General features: G+C 42.3%; 1 protein-coding gene across 1 annotated transcript in view; it reads left to right on the top strand.

Annotated features, from left to right (window-relative positions):
- The window catches only part of LOC138768704 (vomeronasal type-2 receptor 26-like), a 97,140-nt gene that overhangs the window by 75,166 nt on the left and 3,058 nt on the right, over nt 1-18,916 (top strand). Inside the window, exon 2 of the mRNA XM_069946657.1 lies at nt 17,024-17,248. Within this exon, the coding sequence (XP_069802758.1) occupies nt 17,024-17,248 (225 nt within the window). The remainder of the gene's footprint in view (nt 1-17,023; nt 17,249-18,916) is intronic.

Genomic DNA, 18,916 nt, shown 5'->3' with positions numbered 1-18,916 from the left:
CTGAGAGCAGACTTTATGAGAAAATCGCTGATCCGACAGGACAGTTGCTTATCCTGTCAATGACTTTCTTAAATGCTGCAATAGCTATAGATCATAGTGTTTAAGGATTAATTGCTACATGATCCCAGCTGCCTTTCATTACCTTCGGCTCCTGGGACACTTATTTGTGAGGGGCCAATCACAGTGAAGTGGGCCCACACACGTTAAAACTAGAGATGAGCGAACCTCGAGCATGCTGGAGTCGATCCGAACCCTAACTTTCAGCATTTGATTAGCGGTGGCTGCTGAACTTGGATAAAGCCCTAAGACTATCTGGAAAACATGGATATAGTCATTGGCTGTATCCATGTTTTCCAGATAACCTTAGAGCTTTATCCAAGTTCAGCAGCCCCCGCTAATCAAATACTGAACATTCGGGTTCAGATCGACTCGAACCCGAACCCAGTTCGCTCATCTCTAGTTAAAACCCCTTCATGTCAGGAACATTTATATGCGTTTCTACTGCACGAGGCATCGGCAGTAGGAACGTATATAGCCATATTCTGGACGTAAAGAAGTTAATATGGTTTATGGCTTCTAGAGGGCTAGGAGGAAAAAATAAAAATACACAAAAGAAAATTGGCTTAAAAAAGGAGAACTGGGGATGTTATACAGGACCATTCTTAGATTAAATACTAGGAATGCACACATAACTTGTAAGCAAAAATGGGAACGGGAAATTGGAAAAATTATGGGGGATGAATAGGAAAACATTTTGAAAATGATGAGGTTAGCCATGCTAAATATATATCATAAACCTATTCAGCTGAAAATTATTAAGAGATTACACTATTCTCCACAATTTCCAAATTCTCCACTATGGGATGAAATTTGTAATATGTCTTTCTATATTTCTGCTGGTTTGTAAAGAATGAGATATATTTATATATAAGTAGGGACTCAATGGTTATAAAGTCCCTCTTCAGTCTGTATTTTGTATGTACTGGCTTTTATGAGAATTTCAATAAAGAAATATTTAAAATAACAAAAAAAAGAAAAGAAAATTGGCTGCATCAAAGGAATACATAATGTAAATTTATGCTGCTTTAGATTAATAATATGCATTACAACTCACTAATGCTATAGTCATGTATATAATGAAATGACCTGAAATACATTTTCGATGTATGAAAAAGTGATACAGGTTAATGTTCAGCTTGTATGAGTACCAAACATAGTTTGCTATTTTTTGCCTCAAAATTTAAATTTTTTTTTTTTACTTCCAGAATAAGTTTTCGTTACTATAGACATTATCTAGCAATTCGTTTTGCCATTGACGAAATAAATGAAAGTCATCTACTTCTTCCTAACATCACCATGGGATTAGACATTTTTGATACCTGTGGAATAGAAAACAGAGCATTAGAAAGCACTATGAAATTACTGACAGGTAACCAAAAAGCCATTCCAAATTACCAGTGTAATAATAAAAAGACGATGATTGGAATAATTGGTAACCTGGAATCCTCCTCCACCAAACTCATGGCAAAGCTTACAGGAATCTATTGGTACCCTCAGGTGAGTAACTGTGCAAAAATGTTACCGCAACCATTTTATACACTACCAAAATTTTTGGATATTGGATGGTAGATTTTTTTGATATGATATCCAAATGATTTTTTCATCTTCTTTTCTTAATTCCCCCCCCCCCCCCCCAATAAAAAAAATAAACTTTTATTTTTAACACAAAAATGATGGAAATGCTTTAGGCTGGAAACACACACAGCAGTTTAAAAAAAAAACTGCCACTGCTGTTTTTGTGCCAAAACCAGAAGAGGATCCATCAGGAAAGAGACATACAAGTCCTCCTTTTTTATTTTTTACAGGATGGAGAATACAGTATAAAGGGAGGACGTGTACTTCTCTTTCCTGTTGGATCCTCTTCTGGTTTTGGCACAAAAACTTAAGTGGCAGTTTTCTCCCAAAAAAGCTGTGTGTGTTTTCAGCCTTACACACTTTTTGTGCCTTGTTTGACAATGGGGTGTGTCTTGGCAGTAAAGTGTCATGACCTTGTGAAAAGGGGCATGGCTTAAAAGAGAAGAGGGGGAGGTACCAATAATTTTCCTTAATGTTCTTCTAATACTTCTGTTGGTACTAATTTAATGTTTGATATGTAGGCCATACATGATTGTATGATATACAGAAAGTTCAGTGCAATGATATACAGAGAAGGGTCACATTTCCACTGTGTACTGCATATTCCTATGTACCTTGGAGGGGGGGCTGTCTGACACGATCGCTGTGTGCCTCTGCTATCACCACTCACTATGCAGCACAGCGAGCAGCGATAGCAATCTCCGCTCTCTCCGCAGAGACTGACGCACACAGCAGTCGTGTCGGGGAACCGCCCCCCCCCCCTCAGATCCTGTGTATAAGAATATACAGTACACAGGGTAAATGCGACCCTGCTCTGTATTGCGCTGTGTGGCAGCACTAGATCAAAGCGGGGGATCGGGAACTTCAGGACTAAGATATCCCTGCAATTCTCAACACAAATGTTGGTGGCAGTGTATTTATTGGGCGAGGAAGAATTACACACTGACACGTTGCATTGTCTAATTTATTAAAAGATGGCAAGAATATATTTGTGGGGGGCGGCCTTTTTCCAGTAAGGCTCGTGTCATTATTTTTATTGGCTGAGGTACAAAAAGATGTAGGCCTTATTCACACATCTCGTCTTTCACAGATGTGCTGTCCGTAGAAGGCTTGACAGAAAGTATCATCTCTGATTCCCCCCCCCACACACACACACACACACACGGCTTCATCTGTCAATATGCTGCTGGGAGTCGGGAAAGTCTAAATATTTGCGGTACGGAACAAAAAACGTGTGTTTAAGGCCTTATTTGCATAGCACTAATGCTTACTTACATAAGCTTTTTTTATCAATTTTTTTATTGAGAAAATGCAAAAAGACAGCATGCAAACAGAAAAAAAATATAAAAAATTGGCAGCACCTCTTTCCTCTGTTCACTCTGCAGACTGCACTCTGCATGTCGCTTAACATTTGGCTCCTATCTGCCCAGTTGTAGGTTTATTTAGCCCAGGAGAGACCATTGCTATCGTGAGAATGTAGGATCATGTCTCTGAGGACACCTTAACGTGGTAACATGGTACACTCTGATCAAATAGTTTGCTAAGATCCTCATTTTTTTATATCTATAGAGCAGGTTTTTACTGCGTGTATGGTTTGTGTTATGGCGATGGGAGAGCTAGGGCTATCATTGGCAGAGTTATGACAATTGTGGAAGTGCATAACAAATTAATGATACGCTCTAAAATGGCTGTATGATGGGTCATTCCTACCAAATGTGAGAAAGGTTCCCAGTGCCCCAGTGACAGCACTAGTATTCCTTTGTAAGTGAAAGGCCCATACAGAACAGGAGTTCGAGAGTTTTATACCATTGGGAGAGGGGTTTATAATGACTCTCTTGAAGTTTGACACAGCAAGAGAAGCTATGAGAAGTTTGTAGCACTGCCTTCCTCTCAGATGCAGATAATGTCACACCTAACTCAGACTCCAAAGAAAGTAGAAAGATTTGGTCAGAGGGTGCAGAATCTGACAGCAGTTGTGAGTAAAAGAAAGAGAGGTGTAACAGAGTTTTTAGATGGTCAGAGATGGTAAAATGTTTCATATGTCTCCAAAGAGAGTCCCTTTTCTTTGGAGGGGGAACCAATGATGTATGGAAGTAAATTGGCTGGGGTGAGAGATGAGGTAGGGTGGGTCGTCAAGTAACAAGCTCTGACACGTAATGTACCTCTATCAGAGGGTTGGTCAGGCTGTTAATATCTGTCATAGTAGGTAGCCACAGCAAGCGAAAATTTTCTTCCCCCAATGTGTATTTCTCTAAATCTGAACCTATTAAGAGGCCTCCCACTGTAACTAGATAGACCTACCTTTGCAATTGAATAGCCGAAAAATACAACTCAACATCAGGTGAACCTATGCCTTCTCTCGCCTTTTTCTGAATAAGACGTCTATGAGTGAGCTTTGACCTTCTCTGCTTCCATAAGAAGGTAAAGAAGAGGCGTTTCATGTCTACAAAGAAAGACCAAGTGAGGGCCATGGTATATAAAATAATTGGCATTAGGTACGTTTGTAGAAAGCTTTTCCTCATGATCCATGGCATTATATTGTATGAGGATAGGAGATCTGAAATTTTTGTAAGAAGCAGTTCGAAGTAAGGTGAGTGGAAGGAGGAAGAAATTTAAATTCCTAGCTATTTTACCAAGTAGGTTGGCCTAAGAAAGGGTGAAGTTTTCTGCAACAGTGTGCCTTGGGAAGCGGGCAATGTAATGTTAAGAATTTCCGATTTGCTATAGTTAACTTTAAAATTAGCGAGTGTGCCAAATTGGGTGAGCTTGTTCTGGATATGGATGAGAGAATGGGTTGAACTGGTAACCATTAGATTAAGGTCATCAGCAAAGGCTGACGGTAGGTGAGTCTGCGTTCCCACTTTTAGGCCTTCTGTAAGGGGATCCTGCCTCAAACTTTGCAAGAGTTTTCATCACCAGGATATATAATGTGGGTGAAAGCAGGCAGCCCTGCTAAATTCATTCTCAAGGGGGAAGAGAGGGGAAAGAATACTACTTAATTTTACTTTGGCTTTGGGACATGAGTAGAGTGTAAATTGGGCAGGGAAATTAAATTTTCTAAGGGTGGCAGCCATGTAGTCCCAGTCCACTCTATCGAAGGCTTTCTCTGCATTGGCGCCAAGAAGTTTCAATGAGGTCTTAGTTTGATAAACATGGTGTACTGCCTGTAATACTCTATAGGTGTTGTGTTTACCTTACCCGCCCTTCACAAAGCCAGTCTGATTGCTATGAATGAAGGGGTGTAAGAGAGTACTCAATTGTCTGGCCAGTAGCTTAGCCCAAATCTTCAAGATTAATAGTTAGTTTAGTGTTCAAGAGGTCTCTTAATTTTTGCGAAGGATACAAAGTTCTTGTGAAACAACTTGAGCAGCAGAGAGTTTATGCACCAGCTCTTTTTGGATTTGAGAAAGTAGGGAGTCCATATTTGTTCATTTTGAACTCAAGATCCTAGGGAAATGAAAAGACCCTTCATGTAGGCCTTATGTATCTCCAATATAATAGCAGAGGACACATCTGGCAAGTTATTGCAAGTGCGAAAGTATTATTATAGCGTAACTCTTTCAGAGTGCAACCAAGCAAAGCAACTTGTTGGGGGTTTTTTTTAGCATACAAGCAGGCTAAGGTATATGGCATGTGGCCTATCTTACCTTAGACAAACAGAGACCTGCCATCTCCAGCGCCGTGAGACAAATTAAGAAGAAAAGGCACATCCTTGTGGATGGCTATAGACCCTCCACTGGAAGCTCAGCTGTCACCAGCACTGCGGAATCAAGAGGAAAAATAATTATTAGGTAACTAATTGATCTTCTGGGATTTTAAATGTGTCGCTTGCAAGAAGAATATTGACACTTTGTTTTTCTTCGGTAGGGAAAGGATATGAGGGGAATTCTAACCCTTGACATGTCGACACTTTAATCAATGCCATGGGCGTAGACCTCAGAAATAAGTTATAATTGCAATGGTAGATGATAAATTATGGGGTCTGAGGGGGGGAGGTGGTGATTAACCAAAACAGAGGAACTATATACATTATGGCAAGACAGTGGTAGACATACACTACCAGGAATTGGATCTTATAGATACCAAAGCTGTCTACAGTGTAGAGAAATATGGTATGGGGGGAATACCTAAGCAAAATAATGGTCAGTGCGCGAGAGGGATGAAGAGGTAACCTTAGCCAATGCTTTGGCCCCTCACAACCAAGTTATATGAGGGGAAGGCATATAATTATGGAGTCGCGGAAGCTCACCATGTTCGTGGAGACTGATACCTAGAGGTATTCCACGTGACCTCCAATATGGCGTACCTCCTGTTTAAGCTCTGTGAGCACACGAAGAACCGGAGATAGTGCTGAGCGCAGGGATTGCTGAATAGTCTTCTAGAGGTAAGATCTGGAAATAGGGATAGCATCTGAATCCCCTGGATCAGACAGGCAAAGTGTATTCACCACACAAACAGATCCAGGTCTCTATCTCTGGGAGCTTGCGGTGCCATCTTGCTTGCGCGTGTGGGGCTCACCCGCACCTCTTTGAGAGTTAGGTGTACATGGCGAGTCTCTGCTTTTGTCTGATTTTTGTGGGTCTGTGGTTGGCAAAAATAAGCAAGAAAAGGGCTCTTGCTGAGAGGAGCTAAGCTATTATGCTGCAGTCTCAGTCTGCGGTAAGGCACTGCCACTACTTACTTAAGCCTATTGTTTCTGGAAATAAACTGACTTGACGATATTCGCTGACTGCCATCAGTTTTACTACACTGCCTACCTGGAGGGGGTTTAGATTACTTATTTGAGATCTTCTCCCCCACAATGGAGTAAGACCTTTTCTATACCTATTATTGGTGCATATCCATATTACTGCTGTGAGTTCCATTGAGCACTGGACTTCTCTTTTATCATATCCTTAATGATAACTTTTTTAAAGCAATGTATTAGAAATATATTTTTAGTCTCTGGAGTCATATGTTGCTATGTCCACTTGTGGTCTGTGGCACAGGTGTGAAACATACGGCCCTCCAGCTGTTTCAAAACAAAAGTTCCCATCAAGCCTGAAAGCTTTGGCTGTCCAGGCATGATGGTATGACAGTGAATGACAGTTTCCCCATAAATCATACCTCGGAATAAGAAGCGGTATGAGCCCCCCATTTTCTTTGATGAGAGAAAATGGTAATGGCTTTTTATGGTCCCCGTTTTATGGTGTCCTTTGTCCTGCCCCTCCATCAAATCCATCTCAATACTCTGCATATTTATGTATTCGATTGGTCGATTGGCCCGTGTCCCAAGGCTGTGAGCTGTTTGATATTTATAGCTTAGGTACCTAAATGCCCAAAGTACTCCTGCTAAGGCATACGTAGAAAAAAGATATTGAAGGAAAAATCAGAGGTTATAGGATTGCTGGAGAGTGCGGAAAAGAAAGACAAAGGGGGAGATTTATCAAACTGGTGTAAAAGTAGAATTGGCTCAGTTGCCCCTAGCAACCAATCAGATTCCACCTTTCATTTTCCAATGAATCTGTAATGAATGAAAACTGGAATCTGATTGGGGAAACTGAGACAGTTCTGCTTTACACCCCTTTGATAAATCTCCCTCATAGATATTTGTAAGAGGTATTCAGACATAGAAAATTTTCTAACACCTTTTGGATTAGCAAGACCCCTTGAGAACCCCCCTTCAGCCATCAAACACTTTATTGGTTAAAATGTCGATAAGGATGTTATACTGCTTATTAAGCCAGGACATGACTTATCTTTGCAGCCTGTGAGCACCATAACATCCTGGCTGGAGATGTCTGAACAACTAACAGGACATATGAGGACTATCGGGCAGTACCCACAAATCAGACAGTACCCAAAAATCAGTGCAGGATCCAAGACAGTTCGTGCATATGAAATTGGGTGTTTAGTTTTGTTAGTAATATTTATTTCTTGGTAGTAATAATGTTTCATTAGTAATTTCTGCTAATAATGTATTGTATCCAAGCCTGTGGTGTTTTAAGCTGCATTGCTCTATAGCTTGCTTATTTTTAATTATTTTTTTATGGACGGCAAAACAATGCTATGGGGCTTGTTCCCTGAATCTCTATAGAGCCTAGCTCCTGCCTTTTTATAGGGCAGCAGGGAAACATTTTTTACGCCCTGTTGTGGTAAGACCCAGTGTCTAATCATCCACACCAGTAACCATTGACATACCTACCAGCAATCCGACATTTCTATTTTAACATTATTTTTTGTCAATGAGTGTATATCTTTAAACCACCCAACTGTGTGAAACTATAGGCAATGTCCTGCTGTTTCAGGTGTTCTGCACTCTGACCCACCAGTCACTACTAACAACGCCACAATCAGATCAAGTGATGCAACACTTACAATATAATTTCCCATATGCCTGCAGTTAAATACTATCTCTTACCCAACCTATGGTACTTCATCTCTTGTCTCTGCCCCTGATGTAGGCAATCAGGCACTGGTGTAGTGATGGCAGCTCAGTAGATCTTCATGCTGCGGCTATATAATCCTATAGTATACTTTATACGTAACTTTATAGTTACAAAATAGCATAGTACAAAGAAAAAAACTCGTCCATCAAGGTTAGTCAGTAATAATTCATAAGCTGAAATGTCACTCTCTCTTGCCTTAACAGGATTCTTACTTTTTTAGGTGAGTTATGGAGCTCAGGATCTAGATTTAGGTGATAAAATAAAATACCCATCTTTACTCCGGACTGTACCAAATGAACGAAATGAGTTTGATGGATTTGTACAGTTCCTCAACCGATTTGGCTGGACGTGGGTAGGAATGATCACTTCTGATGACGAAAATAATCTTCAAGCTAGTAATGAGTTAAAAAAACAGCTCCTTCAAAATGAAATTTGTATAGCATACTTTCAAATTATTTCAAATACATATCTTGTCAGTATGACAAAAACTTTGGAAATTATCAAAAAGTCATCTGCCAATGTTGTCATTATTTTCTCTACTTTCGATCTATTTCTTAATATGATGTACACAAATACAATGACTTATATGTCTGGAAAAGTCTGGATTTTACCAACAACACTTTCCATTCTTACACAGGAGACATATTTAGATGTGCTCAATGGCTCCCTTATGTTTTCAATTCAAAAAGGGGAAATTCCAGGCTTGAAAGAGTATATTTCTAGTGCTAATCCATCCTCGTTTCTAGATGATTTATTCACTGCATTGGTGTGGTATGATGCATTTTGGTGTTTACCTGCAAATGACACCATTTACAGAAATATCATAGGTACGACTAGAAATTGCACTGGAAAAGAAACATTAACAAGCTATGGGTCAAACTTTGATCTCAAAAATTTTAGGTTAACGTATGCCGTTTACAGAGCTACATACGCCATTGCACATGGATTACACAACTGGGTAATGAGTTCAAGCAGCAATACACAGAATGATTACAAATCGTATTTCCAAAAAACATTCCAGGTATCACAGGTACAGTCATTCTTTTTTATTGAAAAAATATCCAATTACAAAAATGTGTCTTATTAGGGCTTATTATTACTACATTTATACTTTACATAATTATTTGTTTTGGGTTGTACCTAAATTTGATTCTTATTAGCATTTTTCATCAACTGATTAGTCATCAATAAGTTTTTCATCATACCTTCATAAATTCCATAAATTTCAACCACAAGCCAAATATCGCTTTTTATGAGTAGTGTAATTTCTTTATTTCAGAAAAAAATGCCTCTGTTCAGGGTGTGAGATTGACCAGAGGTGGGGTTTATGCTTCTCTGTTAGCTTTGTACTTTCTAGGGCCATTTTAGTATGCACACATTTATAAGCCTGATTTACAAACAGGCTGCTGTGCATCCCAAAAACAGCACAGCAGAGGCAAATGTAAAAAGGAAGGCTACAGCCTCAATAGCTCACTGTGCCTGAGCCGCTGTTGGGAAGCACAGATCCATTAGCTCAGGATTCCATAGGTCCAGTGTGCTGTAGGCAAACAACCACTGGAGGCCTAGCAGAGGCCTCAGGCTGCATTGAACAATGAATTTGCTCCCGCAATCATGTTTCATAGAGCTGATTCAGGCCACTGCACCACCTTTCACATTCTCTATGGTAATTTAAATGTAATTGTTATTTTTGACAGCAGCATCTAAATCAGAGGTGGGTAGTTAATTTTCCCATAGGGCTACATGAGAAATTGGAATGGTTTTAAAAGACCAGACTAATATACTTAAAGGGGTATCTTCTCATGATGGAAAAAAATTAAATGCTCCACAAACTTACTGGTCATACTCACCAAGTATTTTGAGTCTCACGCCTCTCTATGTGCTGTCACTTTTTCAACTGTTTCCTAAATGCTTGCATACAGCAGAGCTGGGAAACTACACTGCCTGCCCGCTGGGCACAGACAGCAGATCGCCGGCAGTGTGACCCAGATACACCCCCCAGTGGCTTAGCTATAGGGGTCGCAGCGGTCGCCATGGCGACCAGGCCCCTATGCTAGGGGGGCCCGCTGGCCCTCTTACCAGTTCCTCTTTGCAGTTCTCTGTGTAGTTCTCCCGAATCAGCTGTGATCATGACAGCCAGTTCGGGAGAACTGCACTGGGAAGGCTGCTCTATTCTCTGCGCCCCCTGCCTGTTGAGGGGAGGATCCTCAGCATTACGTCTATAATCCTAATGCAGTCTGGTGAAGGCAGCTCCAGTACCTGCGCTCTCGCTGCTCTGGAACTGTAGGTCCACTCACATTATCTCCTTTGGCAGTGGTTATGAGGAGGACTCTCTCTAGCCATAGACACAACTACTCCAGACTGTCGTACCCCGTCTCCTCCTGTCCCTGTCTCCTTCTCTCCAGGCACAGACATGTAAAGGGGAGGGGGGAGGTTTGCGGACCCTGCACTCTGTACATAAGAACCATGGGGACTGTGAGCTGTGGCTACTGATAGAAGCACATGAGCGGCTTAGGTAACCTCTCATTCCAATTAACCCCCTCACTCCACCATTGCTGCTTAGCTTAGCTGTCATGAACCACCAAAGATGAGAGCTGCACTTTAGAAGTGTCACCAAGCTTTCTCAGGATCCTGAATGGCAGCAAGCAGTATGCAACCTATTGCTCCCCAGTTGTGATGAAATTACAACTCATGCAGCTCTCAGGGCATGCTGGGAATTGTAGTTTCACCACAACTCTGGGGTCAAAAGTTGTAAACTACATTTTAATAGTTCTAAAAGTTATTATATAAGTGGCACACAGCTTTCAAAGACTCATGAACAATATATTTGAATGGTTATGCAGTTATTACCCTTTACTTCAATGCAGTTGTCATAAACTACCATTCAGGAGTCTGGAGCTGTACTGTGAATTATTACAGGTGGGATACAGCTTTCCCAGAGTTCTGAACAAATATATTTGGTTAGGTATGCAATAGGAAACTCCTCACCCCCTGCTCTGGTCACTGAGGTCCTGCCATCCCTGGTGTACTGTATAACGTATGTTATGTGGAATCTACAAAGTGTTATAAAGTATAGTAAGTTACATATTGATGTGTAACTTATGGTAAACTATGGTACGTACTGTGGTAAGCTAAAATTTTGCACAAGGGCCCATCAGCCTTTAGCTATGCTCCTATGACAGCAGATTGCTGGCAGTGTGATTAAAGGTCCTATTCCACTGAGCGATAATCGGCCAAATCGGCCTGATTTGGCAAATTATTGCTCCGTGGAATAGAGGGAACGATCAGCCAATGATCGTTGTCATTGGCTGATCGTTCATTTAGGTTCAAACCTAAAATCATGGGTCGCCACCCGCGCATCGTTACTGATGTCCTTGCAGCCCTTGTTTCATACATTACCTGTCCAGGCGCAGGTCTTTTCCTTCTCCCAGTCCCGCGCCGCTGCAGCTTCGGTGCCATCTGACTGAGCTGCTCAGACTGAGGCGGTCCCGGTCAGTGATTGGCTGAGCGGTCTGTGAATTTAGTCAGGCCGCACCGAAACTGCTGCAACGCGGGACCAAGAGAAGGAGAAGACCTGCGCCTGGACAGGTAATGTATGAAACAAGGGCTGCAAGGACATCAGTAACGATGTCCCTGCAGCCCTCGCTAAACGATTGTCAGGCCGTGGAATAGGCCCAGTAAACGAGCGCTGATCTAGCAGATCGACGCTCGTTTACATTGTTGAACGGGCCCTGCTCGGCCCATGGAATAGGACCCTAAGAGCCACAACCCCTGCCCTGTACAGACAGCAGATTGCCAGCAGTGTGACCCAGAGCCATAACCCCTGCCCTGTACAGACAGCAGATTGCCAGCAGTGTGACCCAGAGCCATAACCCCTGCCCTGTACAGACAGCAGATTGCCAGCAGTGTGACCCAGAGCCATAACCCCTGCCCTGTACAGACAGCAGATTGCCAGCAGTGTGACCCAGAGCTACAACCCTCCCTCCTCCACTAAGCACAGACAGATTGCCGGCAGTGTGATCCAGAGTCACCCCGACCCAAATCCCCCCCAGGCACAGACAGCAGATTGCCAGCAGTGTGACCCAGAGCCACTCCACAAATGCGGCCCATGCAAGTTTCATGGGGCCCTATAATAACAGTAAGAATGGTAGATTGTAAAAACCTGTGCATAAACGTTGTGAAAAACATATCCTTGTCCAAAGCAACAGAATCATACTATTTAACTCTTTCATGACAAATAATGTACTAGTACATCATAAAAGACTATGGCTTTGCGCATCATGCCATATTGGTATGCCATCAGCTATGCTTCATAGAGGGTGAGGACTATGAGCAGACAGATACTCACTTATTTGTAAAAAAAAAAAAAAAAAGTTTTGCTGGTTTAAAAATAGTAAAATACTTAAAAACTGTGTACACATGAGTATCGTTGTATTTGGACTGACCTATAGAATAAAGATACTGTAAAGTGAATTGTGTATCATTGGAATGCCCCAAAGTCCTTTGAGTGTTAACATGGTGTTAACAGATGAATCTATTTAAAATGCATGTTTTAATTTATCTTTTGTAATGTAAAAAAAAAAAGAAGAAGACAGGCAGGTTGTGAAAACCTGTTCAAAATTTTAGTGAATCTGTATCTTAGTCTGTAGCCATGAGATCACAGCTTTTTAATTTATCATTGTCACATAAATGACAGGGACTGAAGGGAATTACTATTTTCAGATTAACCTGACTACTGAATTTAGTTTTTGGACGTTTAGTTTTTGGACTATGCATGCACACTGGTTCACACAAGATTTATGTAGAGGCATCTGTGCTACGGGGACATTTTTAAGCCTGACACAAAAAAAGCCAGACTTAAAGGGGAACTCCGGATGAGAATAACTTGTTTTCTATTAAAAGTATATTAAAAGTTAAATATAAGTGTCTATACAGTGTATTACCATATATGTACGGTTCTGCCACACTGGTAGCTAATAGAAATCCAGGAAGTGAAAAATGGCCCCTGTGCAAATCCACATTGTCTCCTGCTCTCACTGCTCTCCCACCTTAGGAGACAAATATTCCATGCCTCTGTCTCACATTGTGTGTGTTTGCTGAGATCAGGCTGATGATGCAGACAGGGGGCAGGGATCCCCCAATCCCCTGAGTGATTCACCATCTTTGACCGGCCAGAAGCAGGTGTTGCTTGTTTTCTCTAATTGTGCACAAGTCTGCAGTGAAATTAGGGCTGTGTTCACACATGTTGGAGTGTCATTGCAGTACTGCAGCGTATTCTCAAAAATGATAAGTAAAAAGTAAATGATGCTAAATGGCAGAGAGGATCAGAGCCTTATTGTGGGGCTCAACTTCAAAGATAACTGATACTTGATCATAATATGTGCGTGGAAATGAAAAGAAAAAAAATTCAAAAAGTTCTTTACTTTATTCCAATATCAGCGTTACAGGTAAAGAATACAGCGTGCTGTGTGGTGTTACAGGTAGAGAATACAGCGTGCTGTGTGGTGTTACAGGTAGAGAATACAGTGTGCTGTGTGGTGTTAAAGGTAGAGAATACAGCGTGCTGTGTGATGTTACAGGTAGAGAATACAGAGTGCTGTGTGGTGTTACAAGTAGAGAATACAGCGTGCTGTGTGGTGTTACAGGTTGAGAATACAGTGTGCTGTGTGGTGTTACAGGTAGAGAATACAGCGCTGTGTGGTGTTACAGGTAGAGAATACAGTGTGCTGTGTGGTGTTACAGGTAGAGAATACTGTGTGCTGTGTGGTATTACAGGTAGAGAATACAGCGTGCTGTGTGGTGTTACAGATAGAGAATACAGTGCTGTGTGGTATTACAGGTAAAGAATACAGCATGCTGTGTGGTGTTACAGGTAGAGAATACAGTGTGCTGTGTGATGTTACAGGTAGAGAATTCAGTGTGCTGTGTGGTGTTACAGGTAAAGAATACAGCGTGCTGTGTGGTGTTACAGGTAGAGAATACAGTGTGATGTGTGGTGCTACAGGTAAAGAATACAGTGTGCTGTGTGGTGTTACAGATAGAGAATACAGTGTGCTGTGTGGTGTTATAGATAGAGAATACAGCGTGCTGTGTGGTGTTACAGGTAGAGAATACAGCGTGCTGTGTGATGTTACAGGTAGAGAATACAGCGTGCTTTGTGGTGATAAAGGTAGAGAATACAGCTTGCTGTGTGGTGTTACAGGTAGAGAATACAGTGTGATGTGTGGTGTTACAGGTAAAGAATACAGTGTGCTGTGTGGTGTTAAAGGTAGAGAATACAGTGTGCTGTGTGGTGTTGAAGGTAAAGAATACAGCGTGCTGTGTGGTGTTACAGGTAGAGAATACAGTGTGCTGTGTGATGTTACAGGTAGAGAATACAGCGTGCTTTGTGGTGATAAAGGTAGAGAATACAGCTTGCTGTGTGGTGTTAAAGGTAGAGAATACAGCGTGCTGTGTGGTGTTACAGGTAGAGAATACAGCGCTGTGTGGTGTTACAGGTAGAGAATACAGTGTGCTGTGTGGTGTTACAGGTAGAGAATACAGTGTGCTGTGTGATGTTACAGGTAGAGAATACAGCGTGCTTTGTGGTGATAAATGTAGAGAATACAGCTTGCTGTGTGGTGTTACAGGTAGAGAATACAGTGCTGTGTGGTGTTACAGGTAGAGAATACAGTGTGCTGTGTGGTGTTACAGGTAGAGAATACAGCATGCTGTGTGGTGTTACAGGTAGAGAATACAGCGTGCTGTGTGATGTTACAGGTAGAGAATACAGCATGCTGTGTGATGTTACAGGTAAAGAATACAGCGTGCTGTGTGGTGTTACAGGTAGAGAATACAGCGTGCTGTGTGGTGTTACAGGTAGAGAATACAGTGTGCTGTGTGGTGTTAAAGGTAGAGAATACAGCGTGCTGTGTGATGTTACAGGTAGAGAATACAGAGTGCTGTGTGGTGTTACAAGTAGAGAATACAGCGTGCTGTGTGGTGTTACAGGTTGAGAATACAGCGCTGTGTGGTGTTACAGGTAGAGAATACAGTGTGCTGTGTGGTGTTACAGGTAGAGAGTACAGCTTGCTGTGTGGTGTTACAGGTAGAGAATACAGTGTGCTGTGTGGTGTTACAGGTAGAGAATACTGTGTGCTGTGTGGTGTTACAGGTAGAGAATACTGAGTGCTGTGTGGTGTTAAAGGTAGAGAATACAGCGTGCTGTGTGGTGTTACAGATAGAGAATACAGTGCTGTGTGGTATTACAGGTAAAGAATACAGCATGCTGTGTGGTGTTACAGGTAGAGAATACAGTGTGCTGTGTGATGTTACAGGTAGAGAATTCAGTGTGCTGTGTGGTGTTACAGGTAAAGAATACAGCGTGCTGTGTGGTGTTACAGGTAGAGAATACAGTGTGCTGTGTGGTGTTACAGGTAAAGAATACAGTGTGCTGTGTGGTGTTACAGATAGAGAATACAGTGTGCTGTGTGGTGTTATAGATAGAGAATACAGCGTGCTGTGTGGTGTTACAGGTAGAGAATACAGCGTGCTTTGTGGTGTTAAAGGTAGAGAATACAGTGTGCTGTGTGGTGTTACAGATAGAGAATACAGTGTGCTGTGTGGTGTTATAGATAGAGAATACAGCGTGCTGTGTGGTGTTACAGGTAGAGAATACAGCGTGCTTTGTGGTGTTAAAGGTAGAGAATACAGTGTGCTGTGTGGTGTTGAAGGTAGAGAATACAGCGTGCTGTGTGGTGTTACAGGTAGAGAATACAGTGTGCTGTGTGATGTTACAGGTAGAGAATACAGCTTGCTGTGTGGTGTTACAGGTAGAGAATACAGTGCTGTTTGGTGTTACAGGTAGAGAATACAGTGTGCTGTGTGGTGTTACAGGTAGAGAATACAGCGTGCTGTGTGGTGTTAAAGGTAGAGAATACAGCGTGCTGTGTGATGTTACAGGTAGAGAATACAGAGTGCTGTGTGGTGTTATAGGTAGAGAATACAGCGTGCTGTGTGGTGTTAAAGGTAGAGAATACAGCGTGCTGTGTGATGTTACAGGTAGAGAATACAGAGTGCTGTGTGGTGTTACAGGTAGAGAATACAGTGTGCTGTGTGGTGTTACAGGTAGAGAATACAGCAGGCTGTGTGGTGTTACAGGTAGAGAATACAGCGTGCTGTGTGGTGTTACAGGTAGAGAATACAGCGTGCTGTGTGGTGTTACAGGTAGAGAATACAGTGTGCTGTGTGGTGTTACAGGTAGAGAATACAGCAGGCTGTGTGGTGTTACAGGTAGAGAATACAGCGTGCTGTGTGGTGTTACAGGTAGAGAATACAGCGTGCTGTGTGGGTGGCACCACAATGAAATCATAAATTAATGCAAATAATTCAGGAACACAACAAAACTGCGTGAACACAGCCTAGATGTTCTGCAACAGATTTGGGTGGGGAGTAGGCAGGGTGGAGGACTGTGATGAACAGCTGAGGGAAAGCATTGCATTCTGGAACCTGTAGTACTGTGTGCAACTGATAAACCAGAAAGTGCAGAAACACAAAACAGAACAAAACCCCCCAAAACAAATGGATTTTTGGTAGTTTCAAAACTGGGATAGGTAAGTAATGCTTTATGCTGCTGGAGAAATTTCATTTTTTTTAAACCTCTACCTGGAGTTTCCCTTTAATAAATGTCCCCCTGTGTATTGGCTATGTGCTCTCAGTTTAATTGCTCTCAATGCAATTTTTGGTCGCATTACCTGAAATATTTGTCAATTTCAGGTTGAATTTAATTCTAAATGCTACTTCCTGCAGGACATATAGCAGCTGATAAATACTTGAAGACTTGACATTTTTAATGAAAATCATTTTCTGTGTCTTTTTCTGTCACCAATTGATTTGAAAACAATTTTTATTTTTCACCTCTTTAAAATAATACAGTATAGTATACATCATATATTGAGTCATACTTACAGATGTTACTTTTTCAGCTCAACAAATTCCTAAAAAGTGTGAATTTCAATACAACTTCTGGTGAAAATTTCTATTTTAACAATGGAGAAATTCCAGGGAAATATGATATTTTGAACTGGTTAATGACTCCTGATTATACAATTCAGACTAATCAAATTGGAACCTATACCAAATCTGCTCCTCTTGGGAAACAGTTGAATTTGAATGAAAGTGCGATCCAATGGCATAAAAGTTTCAAAAAGGTAATTATACAAATGTAAAATAACAATATCTAACTTTCCATGTTCCCTCTGGAGCTCAGGCATTCAGTATGTGTAATCTAAACCATATCTAAAATTGTTATTTTTTTTAAAGAAATCAACATGAGTTGTGACTGCAAGCAGTTTTACAATATGTTCACTTTATTTATTTTTTTCTATGTTTAAATCAATGTTATACAAACGGCCAATGTATGATCCATGCAAATATTTGGTCTTTGCTCAAAAAAAAGTGACTAAACACAGGAAGTCCCAGTCCTTTGCGCACTCTAGCAAGGAAAGACATCTGTTTATAATGCAGGTTGTATATCACCTAAGGCTAATTATATTATTTATTAACTTTTTCTAAATATATTGTCAACTATACCAGGAGACAATGCTCTTTGTTATGCAAAAGTTCACTCAGTATAATGTCACTGTGTGATTACAGAGGTTTTGGTGCTGTGTGACAGGAGAGCTGACCATACAATGCGAACAACCCCAGGATTCTCTGCTACTGAATGTTGATGCGTAGTAGCTGTACACATGAATAGTGAAGGGAAACACCCAGTGGCCATACGTATAAAGTTGATTCAAAGGAGTTATCCAGCGCTACAAAAACATAGCCACTTTCTTCTAGAGACAGCACCACTCTTGTCTCCAGTTTAGGTGTGGTTTGCAATTAAGCTCCATTTACTTCAATGGAACCGAGTTATAAAAAAAACCCATCCAAACTGGAGACAAGGGTGGTGCTGTCTCTGGAAGAAAGTGGCCATGTGTAACGCCTGGAGTAGTGGATCCACTGGACCGTCTCTAGCGATGGCACCAGGGGCGTAACTAGAAATGGCTGGGCCCCATAGCAAACTTTTCATTGGGCCCCCCCCCCCCCGACTGACCACTAAACGGTCAAGTGAAGTCATAACTACATAACTGCTAGCTCTGGTCAGGAGAGCTTGCAGTTAAAGGGACATTTGCTAAACCCAGGAGACCAGCAAGGCCACCCGGTGCTGCAAATGATGACGGCTCAGGGGGCCCAGTGTATTGCAGGAGCAGGCCATGGGGCCCCCTGATGCGGCGGGCCCCATAGCAGCCGCTATGGCTGCTATAGTGGTAGTTACGCCCCTGGATGGCACTAACCTCACCAGGGAGCGGAGTCTAAGGGGCCGCTGGTTTTCACCAGAGCCCGCCGCAAGGCGGGATGGACTTGCTGCGGCAGGCGACCCCCAGGTCGCTACCCCTGGCTTGGTTGCTAGTGACGGCAGGCGAGGCGTGGCAGGAGCAGTAGGCAGGAGATGGTACTGGCAATGGTCTGTAGGTGAGACCGCACGTGACAGGCTGAACACAGGAACCAAAGTGTAACGGGGAAGCAGGAACCAGGAACAAGGAGTGGGGACCAGGTAGCGGACAGGAATCAGGAACAACAGGGAGCTGGGCCAAACGCTATGGGAAGCATGTAGAGGCTCCAACACAAGGGACAGGGCATGCTGGGATTTATAGGGGAGTGATTGGTGCAACTAACCAATTAAGGGCGGACTGGCCCTTTAAATCTGAGACAGCCGGCGCGCGCGCGCCCTAGGAGGCGGGGACGCGCGCGCCGGCCGGCACAGACCGAGACAGGAACGGAGGAGAGGTGAGGCGCCCCAGGGGCCGAACTAGCAGCAGCGCCGGGTCCCT

Source organism: Dendropsophus ebraccatus, chromosome 12 (assembly GCF_027789765.1).
Source record: "Dendropsophus ebraccatus isolate aDenEbr1 chromosome 12, aDenEbr1.pat, whole genome shotgun sequence".
In the NCBI taxonomy this organism is placed as follows: domain Eukaryota; kingdom Metazoa; phylum Chordata; class Amphibia; order Anura; family Hylidae; genus Dendropsophus; species Dendropsophus ebraccatus.
The sequence above is the reverse complement of the archived record's forward strand: the minus strand, read 5'-3'. Positions and strand labels throughout refer to the sequence as shown.